Source organism: Serinus canaria, chromosome 17, assembly GCF_022539315.1.
Source record: "Serinus canaria isolate serCan28SL12 chromosome 17, serCan2020, whole genome shotgun sequence".
In the NCBI taxonomy this organism is placed as follows: Eukaryota; Metazoa; Chordata; class Aves; order Passeriformes; family Fringillidae; genus Serinus; species Serinus canaria.
In genome coordinates this window covers 4,438,753-4,459,844 of record NC_066330.1, presented here as the reverse complement: position 1 = coordinate 4,459,844, position 21,092 = coordinate 4,438,753, and the positions used below count along the sequence as shown (strand labels likewise).

Below are 21,092 nucleotides of genomic sequence, written 5' to 3'. Positions count from 1 at the left end.
TGCCCTCTCATTTGCAACCCCCACTCTGAGGCTGCTGCTCCTCCTCTGGGACCAGTCCAGCTGTTCACTAGTGTGTGCCCACGCTGCTCACATAATTTCTTGCCTAATCCAGCTGAAGTGGTCCCTGCTCATTGAGGGAGGTTGGTAGATGGCATTAAAGGTCCCTTCCAACCCAAGCTATGTTGTGATTTCCAGGACCAGTACTGGACATTTGGCTTTGTGAGTAGTTCATGCCAAGCCTGTGTGTCCTGTAATTTAGTGCTAAAGGGGGGCATAAGCTTTATGAGGACAAGGACCTGTTTCTCTTCTCTCATAAATCTGTTCTCCCTTGATGCCTTTGTAGGCATTCATGATGAAGTGGATTATTCTGAGAAACTAAAGTTTAGTGAAGATGAAGAAGAGGAAGAAACTCTTAAAGATGGACGACAGAAGTGGTAAGAAGTCACTGTATTTGCACCTACAATTTACCTTTAGTAAAAGTGAGCAATACCAGGATCTTTAAAAACTTTTCTAAATGTGGAGTCTTGATCCCTCTAATTTGTTACTGTGACTTCATTGATTTTACTGGGCAGTGTTTGAGTGGTCTTCAAGGCTTTGTGTAGGTCTAGCAGCTGACTTCCAGTTTGCCAGGCTTTTTTCCTCCTCACCTTTATCCTGCTGCACAATAGTGGAGTTGATCCTTATGTACCTTCAGAGAAGCGTCTCACTTGTTTTGGGTTTTTTTTGTGATCTTTCCTTTTTATTAGAGTCAGTTGCCTTTGCCATTTGATTAGGCTCCAAGTGCTTTTTGAAGCAAGTAGCAAATGCAGTAATAAAGCTGTTTATGTGACAGGAACAGCTGGGATCCCAGAAGGCAGCGACAGTTGTCCCTGAGCTCTGCAGACAGTGCAGATGTCAAGCACACCTTGGAGGAAGGAAAGAATTGGAATGATTCAGTTGGCTTGTCCCGGCCAGTCCGGAAAGCACAGGATTCACAGCAGCCTCCGAGGAAGCTGAATGGCTGGAGCTCTGCCTCAGAATACCAGGTAGGTTGAACTCATGAGAGTGAGCTGGAAGCCCATCACTGTCCTTAAGAGGCCAGTTTGACATTTTATTGGAAATGGGATGCTGATGAATTTCTCTATTCTTAGTTTATAGCCACCTGGAGAGAAATCTATCTGCATAGCATTTCCACTAGGGAAAAGAAATTGAAGCTGGTCTGGAACAGTGGGGTTGTCAGTGAGAAAATGGAGTTACTGAACCAAATATCAATAGCTCTTCCCAGTAACAGGGGGATTTGTGCTTGAGGATAAGGGGAGGGAATCAGAAGGGAATATTGTCACCGTGGGATGGAGATCTCAAGATAGAGGCCCTGGTTGGGTCACGCTTATGGAGGAATGTTTTTTCTCTGGCAGAAGCCCACACTGGGAAGTGTTCTCAGACAGCAGTCCCTCGAGGATAAAGAAGAAAAGGTGCCTGTGAGACAGAAGTTTGTGCACTCTGAGATCTCTGAGGCTGTTGAGAGAGCCAGGAGGCGACGGGAGGAGGAGGAGCGGCGAGCCAGGGAGGAGCGCCTGGCAGCCTGTGCTGCAAAGCTCAAGCAACTTGATCAGAAATGCAAACTGGCTCAGAAGAGTGGGGAGACACAGAAACATGCAGAGAATGAAGATGTGCGACCTCCCAGCACAGAGAAAAACACTACACAAGAAAATGGCCACACTTTCCGTAAAGGTACAGAAACACTGCCTGCCTCACCCTGTAAAAATTGCTTTTTTTGCTATTGTGCTGCTATTTTAGCTGGAGTGGGGGAATTCCTGGGAGGGAGTGTTCAGAGGGTCCTTCAAATGCCCTTGAGAGATTAGCTGCTGCTTGTATTCTGCAGAGTATTTTGCATTGTTGACAAGGTTGATTAAATAGAAAAAGCTATTAAAACAAATGCAAACTTCTTCAGTTGCCTTTACCTGTGCTCAGTGAGCTGTGCTAGCAGAGGGCTTGTTGGAATGGACCTCATGGGCTTCTCATGATTGGATGATAATATTAAGTGCTTGTGGCCGTAGATCAGAAAACCAGTAAGTGCTCCCAGGTTTAAGGACTAATGGGAAAAAGGGCTTTCTCCCCAGTGCTTAAGCAGAAAGCTGATAGTAAAGGAGGATCTCAGAATTTATCATTAAAATAAGATGGAGAAAACCCTCTGTAGGGCTGTCAAGGTAAAGGATGTGCTGTATATGATTGTAGTAAAGTTCAGCCATGTATTACAGGCAGGACATTCCCACAGCTGTGTATGATGTGTGGTGGTGGTGCACTCCCAACTCTCATGAGCAAGCTCTTGAGGGATTGTTTTCTTCTCTGCAGCAACCCCTGAGTTTCACACGCAGGATGCCTCTGTTGGCTATCTGGAAGAGGAGAGTCCTGCTCCAGCAGCAGCAGCAGCCCAAAGCAGCAGTGAGGAGGAGCTCAGAGAAGCTCCCTCACCAGCACAAGAATTCAACAAATACCAGAAGTCTCTTCCCCCACGATTCCAGAGGCAGCAGCAGCAGCAACAGCAGCAGGTAAATGGCTCACAACACATTTTTTGGACCCCCAGTAAACCATTGTTTTTGCTCAGTTCTCAACACCCACCAGTCTTTGGGCTGAGAGGAGATAAATGGGGTTTTCCCTAGCCTTTTTCAGTATTTCTGGTCATGGAAATAACCTGTCTCATTAGGTAGAAGGGCTCTCTGTGGGCTACATGAGTTTTCCTTGCACCCTGTGATGCTTGAGAGCTGTGGGTAGAGCTCTGCCAGGTTTGTCACTTGCCAGGAAGAAAAAACACAGTGCTGTCAAAAATGTTGACTTGTCTTGCATGGTTGTCTGGGCATCTCCTGACAATTGGAACTCTTAGGACTCTGTGGTTTGTGGCAGAGCTCTGGTTTGCAAATGTTCATGAGCAGGAGAAGCTGAGGGTGTTCCCACATCCAAAACCATGAGTGCATGAGTGGCTGTCTTGGTGCTTGTGTAGGCCTGGCCCAGGGGAGGTTCTGTTCCTTGGGCTAACCTTGAACCTGGTGAACATCTCTTTTTACTCTCTGGCACAAGATGAGCTGCTGTTCTTCAGCACTGCTGCAGTGCCTGAACACACAGGACAGGGGCAGGGGAAACCCTTGGGGTTCAGCTGCTTCCATTTCACTCAGCACTTGTTGTGTCCTTACCATTGTGGGTATGGGCAGCCATTTGATTGCCATGGGCAAACTGCTTAGTTTGGCAAGTTCCTGAACTGCTTTTGGACTTGGAGGGAGTTCTGGAGGGGCACACTGCTCATTCCACCTCCTGCTGAAATTTCAGAGGGCTGGTCCTTTGCTCAGCTCTCATCTAATTCCTACTTGGATTTTTTCTGTGCGGCTCTTTGAGACCATTGTTTTCTTTGCACCATAAAAATGTTTGGTCTTAAATGTTTCATTTTTGTTGCATTGAAAACTCTTCTGGGGCACTGAGACATCAGCTGAGCTGCTTTGTGCATCTTGGCTCTTGCCTGACCTTTCAGTGCTGTATGCGCCATACGTGCTGTGCAGCTCTGCTGCCAGATGCAGTGAGTCTGTGTAGGGCAGCAGAGACAAACCAAGGGACAGAGTATTCAGGCTTCAGATAATGCAAAGTTAATTGCCAGTCTTCATAAAATAACCACTTGAAATGGGATATCATCAATGCTGCTGCAGATCCTAGCGAAGAGCTCACAATTGCCTTTTGCTCAGTAATTGCTCTTTTATGGATGTTCCCCGTGCTCATTGCTCGGCAGTTGACATTTTCATGATTCAGATGTACAGCAGCAAATGCTGCCTAATGTTACTCTTGAAAAGAGATGCTCTTAAACTAGAAAGAATTGGATGTCTTTGCTGTCATGCTAATAATACCACGGGTCATCACTACTGGAAGAACATGAAGTTTTATTTTATTTTCTCTTATCCTCTCTGATGTTAGTATGTATGAGGCAATGCATGTTTTGGCTGGCTTGTATTGCTGCTTTTGTAGTTCCATGAAGAGAAGAAAATGGAAAAGTGTTGGTATTGTGAAGGAAATATTTCTCCATGGTACCAGAGAACTAGGTAATGTAGATATAATCTACATTTATCACAGCCTTCCTTGCTATAATGATGTGTCAGATTCAGATTTAAAGGTGTCTCTTTTGCCCTGCAGTAGGGGATTGGCTTTTTTAATAAACAGTTACAGTATCTGACACTGTTGTAAGCTTAGCAGAAAAATACGATGGCACATTTGACAAGTAAGTAGATGCATTTGATGTTAATTGGAGCTGTTTAGTGTTTAAAAGCTTTCTTCAGTACACAAAACTCCTTTCAAATATGTATTCTTTTTGGACCTTCAGCAAAAGTTAAATGTCAAATCAAATTAACATCATGGCAGTCCTCAGCTAAAGGAAGGTGGACTGGCTGTGTGGGAAATGGGGAAACAACCTGCAAGTGCCAACCTGTCTCTGAAGGATGCCCAGGAAACACTGTAAAATATTAATAGCTCTCTTAAAGTGATTTAGGTTGTTTTTATCTAACCTGTTAAGCTGACAGGGGTGGAACTAAATATCTACACTCTAAATAAATTAGAGGTGAATTTCCTGAAAAATGTAACATCTTCTGAAGTATTTGGTACCAGTTATGAAGTGGAATTTGACAGGAAGCTGTCCTGTATTCATTCAGGAGTGTTGAGAAGATGCAAATTGTGGTCTTAGAGCTGATCCCTTGTGTTTGGCCCCATAGCCTGGTCCACAGTGGTATGATAGCCTGGCTGCCCTGGTATTTACAGAACAACTGCCACATTCCCAGCTGGTAGTGAATTACCCCTGTCTGCCCCACCCTCCCATCTGATTAGAGATTGATCCTTTGATGATGGCACTTGTTTTCCTTTGGCTGACCGGTACATCAGTGTGAATCCTGGCACCACAGCCATGTCCAATGGCCCATCCTGTTCCCTGCAGGAGCAGCTGTACAAGATGCAGCACTGGCAGCAGCAGGTCTATCCTCCCCCGTCGCACTCCCATCCCCAGCGGACGTTCTACCCGCCGCACCCGCAGATGCTCGGCTTCGACCCCCGCTGGATGATGATGCCGTCCTACATGGACCCTCGCATGGCCCCGAGCCGCACCCCCGTGGATTTCTACCCTTCAGCCCTTCACCCTTCAGGTGAGATGTTGGCAGTGTTTATCCTGGCTGTTGAGTTGGTTCATATCTGGAAATTTGCTGTTTGTCTTAACCTCTGTCCAGACTTTGCGTTCTGGTTGGCATCCCTTCTCTGGGGATGAGAAGGGATTGCAATGTGAAGTGGTTGGAGACTGGGAGGGAGGACGTGTCTGTCCGTTCTCTGCACTGCAGTGGGAGACATTCCCTGACTGCTTTGTGACCTTAGTGGATGTGTCTGATCTTGCCCCTTGGAGGAAAGGGTAGCAGATCCACTGATCTTGCTGTTGGAGAAGGATGAGTTTTGGAGTTACTGCAATAATGTGAAATCTTAATAGACCCCTTTTAGGCAGTGTGATGGAGAAACTCTGTAGTTCCTGAGCTGTGAACTTTGCACCTTACTATATTGTCCTAATCTTCAGAGGTGTGAATGTAAACATCAGGATGTATAAATGATTCCCTGGAGTTGGTGGATTGCTTGATCCCAAGCCAGTGATGCTGTGTAGTGTCTGTGTGGGCTGGGCTCTGAGAGCTGTGTCATCTTCTGTATCACTCCAGGTGTATTTCCCAGCTGTGCATTTTCCAAGCACAGGCTCCCCTTTACAAGGGAGGTTTCCATGGCTGCAGCCACCTGCTGCCTGAGAAGGAAGGGGAGTCAAGCTAGGAGATTGTTAAATTCTTCTTGTCTGTGAAATCCTGGTGCTAATGGCATGAACTCTGTTGTGAGCAGGAATTATGAAGCCCATGATTCAGCAGGATTCCATCAGTGGGAGCAGCTGTCGGTCTGAAGATCAGAACTGTCAGGCAGGGCAGGCAGAGAGGAAGACTGCTCCCTTGGATCCTGTGCCAGTGTGGGGCCAGGACAGCTACACATCCCTGCAGAGCAAAGGATACTCCCTGTCACATCAGAAACAGGCTGACAACATGGGCATGGAGGGGCTGCATGCCAGGTGAGTGGAGAATTCCCCTGTCCTCAAGCATGCTGGGATGGGAGGTGCTGCTGTAAGCCCTCTGCTGAAAAGCAGGTGTAGAGCTGGCCTGAAAGATGTCTGAACAGGCCCAGGTACTGATCTGGGAGCACCCTTATACTCCTCAGTGTTTTAGCTGGTTTACACAGAGCTATTGAACTATTCAGAAGTTTTCTATCTTGGAGCTTCCAAACAGCTTGGAGTCTGTTTGGAGGGAGAGGGGGACTTGTCACCTACACGGGAAGGTATAAAAAACGATGAGTCAAAAAATCTGATGATTGCTAGGTTGTCTCCTACTTTTTTTAGACATTCTAAAACCAATCCTTTGTTTTCAGATCTCCACATCACTGGAGGTTAAATCTCCCTTCATTTCTTAAGTACGCTGCCCATCATAGGAACTGTTTTCCTCTATCATGCATTGATTTAACAAACCAGGCAGTACAGCCTGGGGCCACAGCGGCTCTGTACAGCATTTTGGTATTTATAGGTTAATTGCCTCATGATTTACCATAAACCTCAGTTTATTTCTTTTCACCTCTTGTATCCAGCCTGGGCCCTTGGATTTGTGCTGTGCTCTGCATTACCTGACTTTCCTTTGTCGTTTGTTTTGTTCTCAGGAATGAAAGTTACTCTGCTTCTGGAAGGCCAGAGGGTCTGAGCACTCAGCGAGATCTCTTTGAGGAGAGAGGGGAGGAGTATTTGAATGCTTTTGACAAGAAGGCCCAAGCAGACTTTGACAGCTGCCTGTCTTCTCAAAGGATAGGCCAGGATCTCCTGTTCCAGCACCAGGAGAGTGTGCAGGAAGCCTGTCCTGCTGGCAGCCGCCATGCGAACCTGAGGTGCTCGCCTCTGGAGCCTGATTTTATCCAAGCAGAGAAGAAGCCTGAGTATAACGGTTGGGATATCAGCCACCATCAGAAACCTGCGGAGACAGCAGCAGAAGTTGCTGAAGAAGTACCCCGGGATGAGCAGTCCTTCAGTGCTGACCCATGGAAGAAAGAAGGAGCCAATACCAAGCAGGCCACTGAAGAGACACCAGAGTGGGCTCCTGAAAGCCGCAGCACCAGTGGGCAGCCCCAGGAGCAAATGGGGAGGACAAGGCGGTCGGGCCCCATTAAAAAACCAGTCCTGAAAGCCCTCAAGGTGGAAGAGAAGGAGAAGGAGATGGAGAAGGTTAAACTGGAGGGAGAGGACAGCTCACGCCCGCTGAAGGAGAAGGCAGCCGTTCAGAAGGTAGAAAGCGAGTCAGATGACTCTGCTGCCTTGCTGAACTCCACGCGTTACCTGCTGGATGACAAAGGTTCTTCCCAAACCAGCCTTGCACGAGACGCTGAGAAATCCCAAGAGGAAGACGAGGAAGAAGAAGAAGAGAAGCCAGAAAGAACCTGGGAGAACAAACTATCCAGAGAAAGCAGTGATCTCCCTCCCACAAAAAGAAACAACTGGATCTTCATTGATGAGGAGCAAGCCTTCGGTGGGAGAGGTCAAGGGCGTGGGCGAGGGAGAGGCTTCAGAGAGTTCACTTTCAGAGGCCGAGGCACGGTTGTGAGCAGCAGGGGGGTCTACAACAACAACCAGAGGAGCAGCCGGGGCCGAGGGCTCCGGGAGTTCAACCAGCCAGAGGACTTCCCCAGAGGCAAACCAAGGCGCCGGATTGCCAGTGAGACACACAGTGAAGGGTCAGAGTATGAGGAGCTCCCCAAGCGTCGCCGGCAGAGGGGCTCTGAGAACAGCAATGAAGGATCTGTGCTGGACAGGGAGGATAGTGATTTGAAAAAGGGAGACTTCAAAGAGTCTTGGAGGTCCAACAAAATCTATTCAGATGATCATAATAGCCTGGATCCTAAGATGAGAGCACCAAGAGCCTTTGGGAGATCACTGCCACCAAGACTGAGCAACTCTGGCTATGGGCGAAGGGGGTTCATGGGTAAGGAGCCCACCCAGTGGCAAGGCAGGAGTGGGGGAGGAGGGTGGCAAGAGTACAGCCACACATCTCCATCAGACAGTTTTGGGAGCAGGCAGCAGTCTGACAGGGACTACATTCAGGATTCTTACAAACACACGGATTCCTTCTCCAGCCGGGTTTTTGATGAGAGTCATCTGGATGACAAAAGGCACTTTTTCCAGGAGGATTACTCAGCAGATCAGGAGAACATAGAGAACAGGCCCTTCAGGAGGCGGCGTCCTCCCCGCCAGGACAAGCCCCCACGGTTCAGACGCCTCAGGCAGGAGAGGGAATCAGTTGGGCAGTGGAACCCCGAGGAGGGAGGCCCTAATCTGCTGCCCAGCCAGTGGCCAGGCAGATCCAAACTGGGCACTGCAGAGAAGAGCAGCATCTCGGGCAGACGCTCTCCTGAGCTGTCCTACCAGAACTCTTCAGACCATGCCAATGAGGAGTGGGAGACGGCGTCTGAGAGCAGTGACTTCAGCGAGCGGCGGGAGAGAAGAGATGGAGCTCCAGAGAGTGAGGGCCAGCTGGAAGGTGGCCTCGGCACTGGGAGCTTGGGAGAGAAGAGGGAACTGGCAAAGAGGAGCTTCTCAAGCCAGAGGCCACTGGTGGACAGGCAGAGCCGCAAGGCTGAGCCGGCAGGGTTTGCAGAGCAGTCTGTCAGGACTGGTGTGGGAGCAGCTTCCAGATATGAGAGCCAGCAGAATGGGACCCTGATAAAGAGCAAAAGGTAAAGTTGGTTTTTGGTCTGTGATATATGCAGGTGTTGGAGTGGACAGACACCCCATGCATTTTCTTGTCACTGCTACTCGCATTCTACTGACAAAACTAAATCCTTTCCCTTCTTTCTGTGTAGGTCTCCAGAAGAAGGAGGAGGCCTTGGTAACACCAGTGGAGGGAGCAGCCACTCCATTTATAGCTTGGATAGGGCCTCCCATGTGAACTCAGAAAGTGCTGAGGGGCCGGGTAAAAAGCCAGAGAAGGAGCACAAATCCAATGCACAGAGAGCAAGTGAAAAGGGAGAGGCCTTGTCACAGTTTGAACTGAGTTATGGAAGTGAGTATCTTGATTCATTTGTTTCTTTAAGAGGATAACATATTGTGGCTGACTGATTAAAGCCAAACTGATTCAATCCGGTGTAATTTTTATTATCAGGTTAGGGGCTTTTTTCCATTTATTTGCAGAAACAAGAAAATTCTTGTGTATCTAAATAGAAAAACATGGAAGGTAAAATTGTTGTTAAATTTTAAACGCAAACTTTTCAGCCTGATCTGACAGTGTCTCTAATGTTTCTTCTGTAGAAAGTTTGTGTTTAGGGAGAATATTTCTGTATTTCTGTCTAAGATGCTAATGTATTTTTAGGCTTGAAATTTATGTTGTCTGAAGGAAGTTGAGAGAGGATCCGGAGTGGGGAATTTGAGGTTGAGCTAATGGCAGGGAGGCAAGAAATTAGTATCTCTGAAAAGAGAATTACCTGGCTTATCATACAGCTCCTCCAGCTGAAGTGTGCTCATCTTGAAACAGAGGACACAGCAAAATCCTGCAAGATAAAGGGGCTGGTAGATGTCAGCAGACTACATGATTTTATTTTCTAAATGTAGCTGCTATGTTGCTAGGTGAACTTATTGTTGGAATGGTTTCTCTTTGGAGTGCACTGTTTAAATTATTGCAATTACAAAGCTTTACATGCACACACATGTTCACTGTGTTGTCTCTGTGTGCTTTGTTCAGGTACCATCATTGATAACCGGGTGTCGAACACAGCAGAAGAGAATGAAGTTGGTTCCATGTCAGGGGAAGGCTTCATTGAGGTTCTTACTAAAAAGCAGCGTCGTTTGCTGGAAGAAGAGCGAAGGAAGAAGGAACAGGCTGCTCAGGTGAGGAATGGGAGGCAGAAAAGTTGGACCTGTTACATGGTTTGGATTGCATTCAGAGAAACAGGGCCCCAGAAAGTGTTTGTATGAACAGAAAACGTACAGTTGACTGTGCCAAAGTAGTACAGATCCTGTATTGGGCCCCAGAAACGTGTTTAGGGCCGCTGGTCTGAAAAGGAGAGTTTGATTTGAAAACTATTCTTGGCTTGCAGCAAAATTACTAATTGGGAGTTAAGTTTCTAGAGTGGTCTTCATCCAAAGCAGCTTGGCTCTCTAAGCCAGCTGCTGGCTGTACTTGGTGGGATATTGGGCAGCAGGAGCAGTGGATGCCTTTGCACTCTGACTGTGTTGTTGCCAGAAGAAAACCTCACACTGCAAAAAGCAGCTCTCTGCAGCCTTGTTAGACTGGGGGAACCTCCCAGCCTGACACTTGTGCCTTTCCTGTCACAGGCACCTGCCAAGGCCCGCGTCCTTCAGTCGCGCATTCCACCACGATTTGCCAAGAAGCAGAACAGCCTGTGCTTGGAGCAGAGTGATGTAACAGTGTCTGGAAACAGCCTGGGCACAGAGATCTGGGAGAGCAACAGCCCAGGTAGGCTTGGGTCTTTTTGTTCCAAAAGGTTTCACAGAGCTGGAGTCCTCTGGGATATGCAGCAAGAATGGGGTCCATGGTTCAGAGGATCAGACCCTCTGCTGTCTGATGCTGGGAGTGGGAGGGGAGCTGGCAGACGTGTGGAGTAGCCTCTGTTCTAAGCTCTATGGTTTAGGGTTCAGCCATCCTGCCCCTGTTGCTGGCCATGTCAGTCTCCTAATCTGCTTCTTGGGTCTTTGTTTCACATCAAGTTACTACTATGCAGCATTTTATAGCTGCTTAGGCTGGATCTACTTTTTTTATTTTGCCTTTCTACATTTTCTCATTTCTAGCCTTGGGCAGTTAGTGCCTCCCTTGTTTCTCTCTGACCTGTTTTTCTCTAGTTGTTATGTTCCCTAAGAAATCTCCTCCCTATTTTCTACTCTCACTCCTCATACCCTGTGTTGTCTGCTGCATCATGTCTCAGATGTCTGGGCAACACTTAATGTACTGAGGTGGTGAAAGTACCCTTTCTCATGTCTAGAAATGGAAGGTTGATGGTGTAATGTGTACAGGGTGTGCTCATAGCTGTGTTTCAAGCAGCTGAACCCTGCCCTCCATTCTCTTCCAGCACTTTCCGTTCAGTCTCCTGGCAGTGATTCCTGGAGCAAGCCTGTAAATACCTTTAATGGCACTGAGTCCAGCACCGAGGTAAGTGGCTCCTAAGGTGCCCTTCAAGGTATTGTGTGTATAAAGTATTAATGCAGGTGGCTTTTATGCTTCTCATTGCTCCATCTGTGCTTAGTGACTCTCAGCTCTGCTTGTGCCATTTTAAACTGTCTCTTTGCAGTTTTAATTTGAGCTTGGCGCTGTTCAAATCTTGACCTAAAGAGCCAAGCCAACGCTGCTTGGTGTTGTGTGTGGGTATAAATCTGGAGTAACTGTGTGATAGAGCTGTTCCAGGGTTATGCTCATCACTGGGTGCACACTGTGGTCGAGGAGGGTTGGAATCCCTTAGGTCCTGTTTGTGCCTTGTGCCTGTGAGCAGTGTGGAGCTGTAGCCTTAATGCAGGGAGGGCAGAGGAGTTCTTGAACGCTTCATCTCTGGAGACCAAGAGTTTAAATTTGATTTGGGTCCCATGTTAAGTGAGTTTGGCAGTCTCAGCCTAGTTGTTCTGTGGGACACATTTCCTTACTCTGAAGCCATGGTCTGGTTAGTGCATCAGTTCACCTGTCTCAGGGCTGTGTAGAGCTGAAGGGGCAGCCAAGAGGTGCTGCAGGTCAGGCCCAACTCCTTTGCAGTTAACCAGGATGGCAATGTGAAAAAGGGACGTGGTCTTGCTGTTCTCTGGGATGTTTTTTCCTCGGTGGTGCTGGGTCGGAGTCCGGGGCTTTAACACATTTCGTGCTTTGCATAGCAGGGATTTAAAGGCAGCCAGGGGGATAGTGGCATTGACTTGAGCGCGGAGTCTCGGGAATCCTCCGCGACCTCCTCTCAGCGCAGTTCTCCATATGGCACCCTCAAACCAGAGGAGATGAATGGGGCTGGCCTGGTGGACTCAAAGCCTGACTGCCAGAAGGAGCAAGTGCAGAAGCAAACTGATAAAAAGGTAATCTGGATTTGCAGCCAAGCCAGAGCACAGAGTGAGAGACGTTGTGAAGTGGTTGTGTTGTTGTTGATAGCGTTTTTAAGGCTTGAGGTTGGGTTATTCGGTCTTTGTGTCTCAGCCTCTCTGCTTTCCTGTTAAGGATTCAGATCAAGGCTCAGGACAGAACAAGGAACACAAGCCTGGACCAATCGGCAACGAACGCTCCCTGAAAAACAGAAAGGGTTCGGAGGGAACGGAACGGCTGGAAGGGAATATTCCCCCTGTTAATGGGGTGGAAATTCACGTGGATTCTGTACTTCCTGTGCCACCCATTGAATTTGGAGTAAATCCTAAAGTGAGGATTGAATTTAATTTTATCTTCTTGGTGATTTGATCTTGTTGAGGCATGAAAAGTGGTTTGAGGCAGAAGGATTATTTAGAGGAAGCTTCCAGCTGTAGGTTTGCCTTAGATTTCATTACTGACGCAGACCAGGTACTCAGGATGTCCTGGCAGACATTTAGTATCCACTTGGAAATACTGTCCCAAGGACCAGCTGGGGTGGTAACAGAGGTGAGGGACAAATCATGGCCAAGCTTTTGTGTGCCTCTGGGGGTTGCCTGCTGCTGAGTGCTAAGAGGTGTTTTCTGTTTCCAGCAAGGCTTACTGGAGATCAGTCTTAAGTTTGTAGTGTCATAATTCAGGCTAGAGTCATTAACCATGAAAAGCAGAGGGGTGGCCCATGGACCTGGATTTGAGTTTTGTATGTTTTGCATTTTCAGGACTCTGACTTCAGCTTGCCACCTGGTTCTGCCTCTGGCACTGCAGCTAACCCTGTCACCAAATTGCAGGATGCCTTGGCCAGTAATGTAAGTATTTTTTTCTTTTGACATTGATTCATTGGAGATACTCCTTAGGTAAATCTCAGATGCTTTCAGAGAAAGGAAGCTTGTTTGCATCTGACTTCATATTTCATGCTTAGGCAGCACGTCACTGAAATCCAAAATGGAAGTCTCATGATACTGTGGTAAAATGAGTGTCACAAACGCAGAAGTGATGTAGAGAGCAAGTTCATTATCATTGTGACCTGTGTGAAGCCATCTCTGAGATGGCCAGTTTCTCTCACGATGCAGATGGTGACATTTTAGACCCAGACTGCCCAGCTTCCTCAAAGGTTTCACGTGTCACAGCAAGGCAGAGAACTGTAACATGGTGGTCAGGCCTTTTTGGAGGTTTCCCAGCTAATTCCAGCCATCTGGGGATTTCATTATTCTGTGTGAAAGAGTGAGCACACTGAAAGCCCAGCTGGTAGCTCAATTGTAGACAGCAATGTGAGACAGACACACATTGCTTTTGAAATGTCTTCAGGTTTGTAGGCTGTCTGGTTTTGATTTTGGAGATTTGTCTCATGGGCAGTTTCTTTTCAGAAACAGGTTTTGTCTGAAACTTAGGTGGTTTCTAAGTATGGAACAGGAAGGAGAACTCTTCTGCAAATGGAAGTTATTGGATCAAACTGATGTTTAAGTGGAAGCTGATATAGTTCAGCATAGAGGGGTGTCTTTGCACATAACCAAAGCTTCCTTTATTGCAAGAGCAGAATGGACCCTAGATGAGCCACTTGGCTCGTGCAGTAGCACCAGGGACTGAATTCTTTGATGTGCACTTACTGGAGCTGCCCAGCTGACCCTCTGTCAGCCTCGGTAGCTCATACCATTCTCCTAAGAGTTCACAAATATTCACCTTTTATGACTCTCCCCTCAGGCAGGGTTAACACAGTCCATTCCCATCCTGCGAAGGGATCATCACCTCCAGCGCTGCATCGGCCTGAACCCCATGTCCTTCCCCACTGCTGACCTTACTCTTAAGGTAAGGAAGGTGTGTGGATGCCATGTCTCTGTGGGGATATCACTCTGAAGGTGTGTGGATGCCATGTCTCTGTGGGGATATCACTCTGAAGGTGTGTGGATGCCATGTCTCTGTGGGGAGATCACTCTGAAGGTGTGTGGATGCCATGTCTCTGTGGGGAGATCACTCTGAAGGTGTGTGGATGCCATGTCTCTGTGGGGAGATCACTCTGAAGGTGTGTGGATACCACGTCTCTGTGGGGAGATCTTTCCCAGAGTATTTTGTTAGGTATTGCTAAACTTCAATTAGCTTTTGTAAAAATTGTTCATATGTGCTGTTCAACATGAGTACAAGTGCTTTAAGTCCTGAATGCAGGAAGTCCTTGCCAATTGTAGAACCAAGTGCAACAGAGCTTTTGTGTTTCTGTACTGGGCAAGGTTGGCTGCTCAGGGATCCTGGGAAGCCTGGGGGTGTAAAGAGAGAAAAAAACCAAACAAAACCCACCCAAGTGTACAAACAATAGCAACAACAAAACCAAATAAACCAAACCAAAACCCACCTCCATCCCAAACCCGAGAGCCCAGCAAATACCAAGGGATTTGAGCATTTGTGAAGGGTTCTTGTCCATTAGAAATTGTTGTAGAACACCCTGACCTCAGACCTGTCACCTTTCCACTATGCCTAGAGTGTAGGGAATTTGAGCTCATAGGACACAGATGAGCAACTGTGGACTTTGGTGATGTCCTCCCCATTTGAACTGTCTGTAGTTATTGTTCTTTGTTTCCATAGATGGAGTCTGCTCGTAAAGCTTGGGAAAACTCTCCGAGTTTACCAGAACAGAACTCCCCAGGAGGTGCAGGCTCAGGCATCCAGCCTCCTTCCAGTGTTGGAGCTTCCAACGGTGTCAGCTACAGCTCTTTTGGTGGAGTTTCTATGCCTCCCATGCCTGTGGCATCTGTAGCACCTTCTGCATCTATTCCAGGTACCTGCAGACTGCAGCAGCATTTGCATTGTCTGATTGTTATCTGGGAGTTATCTTCTGGTTCTAGTAGATGAGGGCATGGTGAGAAGAGCTTTTGTGTTGAGTAACTGGCTGGCTGATGTTTGACAGATCCTTAACAACCTAGGCAAGGCAGAAAGAGGGACTGACTCCCCACTTTAAAGAATGTGACTGGTGAAAGCTTAATACAAAGACAGCTTTCCCTGTGTAGTGGGAAGTCTCTGATGTCTCAGTAGATCTTGCTTACCCTTTACTGTGTGCCCAATGGAACAGAAGGAAAGAGACCTGTGGCTGAGAGGCTTCAACAGTCCCAATATCATTATCAGTCATTCCTCTGCTTGTTTGCCTTTGAAGCCACAGGTTCTGAGCACCTTCTGCTTTTAGCAAAACAGCAACTGGCTTACAGCTCACAGAACCCCGGGAGAGGGGAAGGTGTTGCTGCCTTTTAGTTAAAGAAAAAGCTTAACTCAGTCATGTTAGTGTGTGTAATTAGGGAGATCATCTGGAAAGAGGAAATGTACTGGGATTCCCTCCATGGGATGTTTCCTGGGTCCTAAAGGACTTCTCATGTATGCCCTGTATTTCTCATGTCTCAGTTCAGGAACAGAGTGAAATGTGTAGTGACTCTGTTGTTAGCTTCCACTTGGTAAACAGATTGTTCCAAGTCAGGTGATTTCCTTCCTCACCCACCCTAATCTTGCTGCTTAATCCTGTGGTTCATATCTGCACAAAAGCACAGGAGTGGCACAGCAGTTACTAATTGGTGCCACCCTTGGGGTGAATGTGGCTTTTAGATCTCATGTGTCAAGGCCTTAAACACCATGTTGGCTCTTTCTGTCTGTCTTAGCTGCAAAGATGAGATGATTGCAGAGCAGATTTCTGGCATTTATTTCAGAGTACAGGTTACCAACTTCTGAGCTGCTAGTATCTGACTCTTTTGTGGAGGTGGGAAACCTGAGTTTACATTTAGCCTCTGACAGGAAGGTATGATTAATTCTCAGCAATCCTGCTACTGCTGATGTTGGTATGTGGATTTAGGAGCTTTACAGACATTTCTGAATGGGTTCTATGTTTGTGTTAACTTGCTGAGAGGTAGGAGATAGTCTTGACCTGCAGATCTCTGCAGTCTGCTGTGCCTGTATCTCCCCTGTACCTTGAATTTACAGCCTGCCTTTTGTGATGTGCAGGTAACCATATTCCACCCCTGTATCTGGATGGCCACGTGTTTGCAAGTCAGCCCCGCCTGGTCCCTCAGACGATACCTCAGCAGCAAAGCTACCAACAGGTAAGGGAGCAGCACAGCTTGCAGGTGGTATTTCAAGGATTCTTCATGGTGGCACTTAAGAAACGAGTAATTTTTCACTTTCATAGCCCAAAGGAAATTAGATGGGGCTCCCTTTAGGTTCCTTGAATGCTTCTTCCCAGTGGGTGTCAGAGGTCAGTGGAAGTGAAGGGAGGGAATTGAGTTCTTCCCCTTCTGTACCAGTGCCCTTGGACTGGTTTTAACTGAAGCAGATGCTGAGGCCTATGTGAGATGAAGTGATTTTCAGTGAATTCCCCAGTCAGTCAATAATAATGAGTAACTTCATTAGTAAATAGGGTGTTGATAGGGCTGGAGAGAGCTCTTTCAAGGTGGAGTACAGACAGGTGAGAGCTGGGATTGTTACTGCCTGCTCTATGTGAGGAGCATCTTGGTTCCTTCATGTCCATCAAATGCCTCTTGCAGGCATCAGCCTCTGGGTGCCTGGGCAGTGTGTTCCCTGGCAGTGCTGCTGTTCTGGGGAATGGTGCAGGGCTGGGTAAAGGCCCAGTGTAGGTAATTGTCACTGCAGATTGACTCATGCAGGAAACTGATAGGTTTTTAACAACCCTGGAGAGTTTCTGGCTCCTCTTGTACCTCTCAGTTATATTAATTTCTTCTGCAGGCTGCTGCTGCTCAACAGATTCCCATTTCCCTCCACACATCCTTACAGGCCCAAGCACAGCTTGGACTGAGGGGTGGTCTGCCTGTTTCCCAGTCCCAGGAGATGTACAGCTCCATACAGCCCTTCAGGTAACTGCTTCCTGTTTTCCTTTCCTTGTGGCTTGCTCTCTTACGTTCCTGATGTCTGGGGACATTGGTCAGCTACCCCACACTCATCTTCCCTTTCCCCTTTGTTCAAATGCTGTTTCCTTCCCCTAATAACAGTGCCAGTGTAGGGATCATGAGACTGAAAAAATCTGAATTAGTAGTTAGTGCTTCAAGAGCCTGAACACTGAGTTTTAAAAAAACAACCTTTCTTAATTGCTAGAGATGTTGGAATCTTTAACTTCTGATTTTTTCCTGCTTTGCAAAACTGCTGCAGACTTTAGGTAACCTGAATCCTCTCTTAACTTCTAATGCAGAGGTTGTTTTGTGGGATATTGAAACATAAATATTAGATACTACACGACATTGTTCTGTTGAATATTCTGGCAACACAAGGACGTGGTTGTAAAAGCTTAAGAGTGGAAGTAAAAAATCCTGGTAACTAAAATGGATAGTGGCATCACAGCTTACTTCTGAGCTGTCAGTGTAGTTGTCTGACAACTGATGGCAGGCAGGATATGGTTTGGCAGGGTGTGCTTGTACAGTCTCCAAAGGTTTTGTGCATCATGACTGAAGCATGTTTTTTTCCTGCAGGTCTCAGGTGTACATGCACCCCAGTCTGTCCCAGCCCAGCACCATGGTCCTGACAGGAGGCACTGCTCTGAAGCCTCCATATTCCGCCTTCCCAGGCATGCAGCCCTTGGAGGTGGTGAAAACCCAGTCTGGGTCCCCCTATCAGCCCATGAACGGAAGCCAGGCACTGGTTTATGAGGGGCAAATAAACCAGGCTGGTATGGGAGCCTCCCAGATGATGGACTCTCAGCTCACACAGGTTAGGAGCAGGACTGGCGAGCCACTCCTTTGGTCCAGGCTAATTCACAGCCACTTGTTTCTGAGGATGGGTTGTAACATGTCTGTCTGAACTAAACTCTTTGTAAAGAGGCGGAAGATTTCCCCGAGACACTGTTCTGTGAACCATGGTTTCACATATGCAGCACCTTATTTAATGAGATGGTTGCTCATACCTTGTCTGTCCCTGCTGAGACGTCATTTTGTCACTTGGAAGTCAGACCTTCCAGTGCTGCATGCATAGGAGGCCATGATGCAATGGTTGTCCTAAAAGCACCTCTTCTGAGAGCCAAATCCCAGTCATCTCTCCCATCACCTCAGCTTCCAGGGCAACTAGGAACTTGTATTAAAGGCTCATCCGTCTTCTCAGTTCATTTGTCGTCCAAGTCTTATTTACAGCTTCAGCTGATCGGTTTGGCAGAATCCTAACAGGAATTTCAATGTGTGAAAATGTTTTAATAAAGCATGGTTCACATAAAAACATTGAATTCTACTGTGACCATAGCTGTGTTTGTGGGCATGTGCTCTGATTCTCTGGAGAAATTTGATAATTTTATTAAACTCATCTTACATTTATCTTGTGCAACTTGTTAAGGTTTATTTTTTGTTTCAGAGGGATTTTTATGTTGTGGCTGACGTAAAGAGTTAATCCTGAAAGTAACTTAGGTGAGGAATATACAGAGAACACTGGCAAACGAAATATTTGAAGAAATACTTTATCCATCATAAGCGAGTAACTTGGTTTCTTTTGCCAGCCTTAGATTGGTTTATTTATTTATTCTAAAGTGTTGATAGAACCTCCCAAATCCAGCAATTGTGAGAAAATCAGAGGGAACAGGAGGTGCCTCAGCCCTGAGCTACAGTATTTTTTTTTGTAATTGCTCCTAATTATGTCCATCACTGGTTTGAAGCTCACTGTGAAACATGGAACTGAGGTCCCCATCGCTTTCTCTGGAAGTCCAGTCCTCAGAATGTTTTGGTGTAAGAATGTAGATTTTCAAAGGTGAAAACAAAGCACCTGACACTGCACTGACATTGCCATTGTGTGAAGGGAAAACAGACCCACATGAAGTGACCATGAGGAAGACTGGAAAACTGGGCTGTAGGAATGGAGAACAGCCCCCATCGACGGGCAGTTAGGTTAACTTGATGGCATGTTAAAAACCCAGCTGATAAGAGTGTTGGCAGCACTGCCAGAACATCCATTTCAGTGTGTGAAAGTCCCTCTGTTGCAGTCATTTGCGTGTATTCCGTGCCAGACCGCGCTGTTTGGGAGCTTCCTTTTGGCAAGGCTGTGCTTTCAGGGTATTGGGAGGCAGCATGTCAAACACGAGACTGTTACTGCCTTTAAGGTAACTACATGTCCTTGTCACACAGCTGACAATGCCTGTGCCTGGCTCCCAGCTGCCTCTGCCCCGCTACGGCTCTGGCCAGCAGCCCCTGCTTCTGCCACAGTCCATCCAGCTTCCCCAGGGGCAAAACCTGCCTGTAGGAGCTCCCCGAAGAATCCTCCCTCCTGGATCCCAGCCTTCTGTTCTTGCTGCCAGCAGGGAGGTAAGGATTAACTCCTGGTGCTGCTCATGGCATTCAGTAACCCCTCCTGCGTTGAATTTTACTCCTTGCTTTTTAAAGGGGAGAATGGCTTGTTTGGGATCCTTAAATATCCAAGCCAAGGATTGCTGTTAAAATGAAGGAACCCTTTTCCCCTCATCTCCAAAGTGCAAGCCAGCAGTTTTCAGGTTTTGCTGCTGGTCATCATTCTGTTTCCAGGGAGCCACATCCTGCCTTGATCCAGTTTGGAGTCTCCAGTTTTATTACATGTTTACACAGGTTTCCCCAGAGTGCTTGAGGGGTGGTGAGCTCCAGACACAGTTGGAATACTGCCCAGATATTTCACTCTGTTGTGAAGCTTGTCCATTTGAGTAGGTATATTAATGTCATGTCTGGTTTGATGGATTCATATCATAAGTTTGTCTTACTATAGGGGATAGAGAGCACAGCAGTTAACTTCCAGGTTCTGTATTTGCTTGTGCTGCTGGCTTGGTGCTTAAATACAAATGGATTATTTCACTTACAAGCCTCACTTTCTTCACCTGAAAAATTTCTTCTTTTAAATGGGCATGATGGGGAGAAGGGCAAACATTTGGCTTAAGTTTTTATATGAAGTAATGAGTGATTTGTGAATGCAAAGATGATACTCTCTCTCACTCATTTTCCTCTGTAGTCCTCCCAGATGGAAATGAAAGGGTTTCATTTCTCCGATGGTAAACAGAGCATGTCCTCCGGAGGGTCAGTCCCGTCCCCACACACGTACAGGTGAGACCTTCACAAGGCTTGGGCTCCTTAGAATGGGAGAGAAACGTGGTGCACCCATCATCCCTGCACGAGATCCACCTGGCTTTTCATGTCTAGAACGTGCTCACTTCAGTCCAAGTACTCGTGTCTAAATGCATGGTCATGGCTTTCATTCTGGGTGTGGGCCACTGTGTGTACCTGAGCCGGTGCTTTGTGGGAAGTGCATGAAGTTACTTGTCCACTGAATCTCAAAGGCACACTGGAATTGGTGTGTGCTTTTGTTCCTTGTGAAGGTGGGAAATCTGAGGATCATTGAATAAATGGTTTTGGTCCTGAAGATGGGAGTGCTCATGTCTAAACACATTGAGGCTTTTGTGAGACTAATTTATTTTTTTTCCCCCCTAACCAACCCGTGTGTCGTCATTTGGACTGTGGAGCTCACTGATCTGCACAGCACAGACTTGTGCCCTGTCTATTGCTGCTTTGCTGTCTTTTTGTCTTTCACACATGAATAAGGCTCTCATTCCATTGTAGAATTCACTCCATGAATGTTGTCGACTCTTCGATTTCCAGGCCCAGCTCTGCCAGCCCCAGCGGGAAGCCGTCGGGACCAGCAGTGAGCATGGGCTCTGTGCAAGGACACTACGTACAGCAGGTAGTGTACCTGAGTTCTCTGTACAGCCCAAAAATAGCTGCTCTTGCACACTTAGGCTTGTGCCTTGGGCTGCAGAGGAAAGGCAGAAAGGCCTATGTAACTGAAGCTCCATGTGGGAGTTGTTTTTTTTTCCCTGAGTAAGTGGGTGTTTTACTGAGTCCAGGAGTAATTCTGTGTGATTTGAAAGACAGGAGAGATTAGTTCTACTAATTTTTACTGTGGAGTTTTTTAAGTTACTTCATTGCCAAATATGTGAGACACTGAGATCCTTGAATGTGAGGTGTTACAGGAGCA

General features: G+C 47.0%; 1 protein-coding gene and 1 non-coding gene across 9 annotated transcripts in view; both read left to right on the top strand.

Moving 5' to 3' along the window:
• PRRC2B (proline rich coiled-coil 2B) overlaps positions 1-21,092 on the top strand; it is a 45,665-nt gene that overhangs the window by 20,840 nt on the left and 3,733 nt on the right. For 3 of the 8 annotated variants that reach the window (XM_030233248.2, XM_030233249.2, XM_030233247.2), the window contains exons 10-31: positions 344-434; positions 833-1,025; positions 1,395-1,710; positions 2,332-2,528; positions 4,940-5,144; positions 5,869-6,088; positions 6,724-8,784; positions 8,911-9,110; positions 9,786-9,931; positions 10,379-10,520; positions 11,131-11,210; positions 11,918-12,109; positions 12,249-12,443; positions 12,869-12,955; positions 13,848-13,952; positions 14,721-14,913; positions 16,119-16,216; positions 16,857-16,984; positions 17,594-17,831; positions 19,226-19,402; positions 20,073-20,164; positions 20,678-20,798. In XM_030233248.2, the coding sequence (XP_030089108.2) occupies positions 344-434; positions 833-1,025; positions 1,395-1,710; positions 2,332-2,528; positions 4,940-5,144; positions 5,869-6,088; positions 6,724-8,784; positions 8,911-9,110; positions 9,786-9,931; positions 10,379-10,520; positions 11,131-11,210; positions 11,918-12,109; positions 12,249-12,443; positions 12,869-12,955; positions 13,848-13,952; positions 14,721-14,913; positions 16,119-16,216; positions 16,857-16,984; positions 17,594-17,831; positions 19,226-19,402; positions 20,073-20,164; positions 20,678-20,798 (5,477 nt within the window). The other 5 variants (XR_007778980.1, XR_007778981.1, XM_030233250.2 and 2 more) reach the window with 5 other exon arrangements.
• On the top strand, positions 15,150-15,230 carry LOC115484699 (small nucleolar RNA SNORD62). Its single transcript, XR_003945406.2, has one exon. It is a non-coding gene; the product is annotated as a small nucleolar RNA SNORD62 (small nucleolar RNA).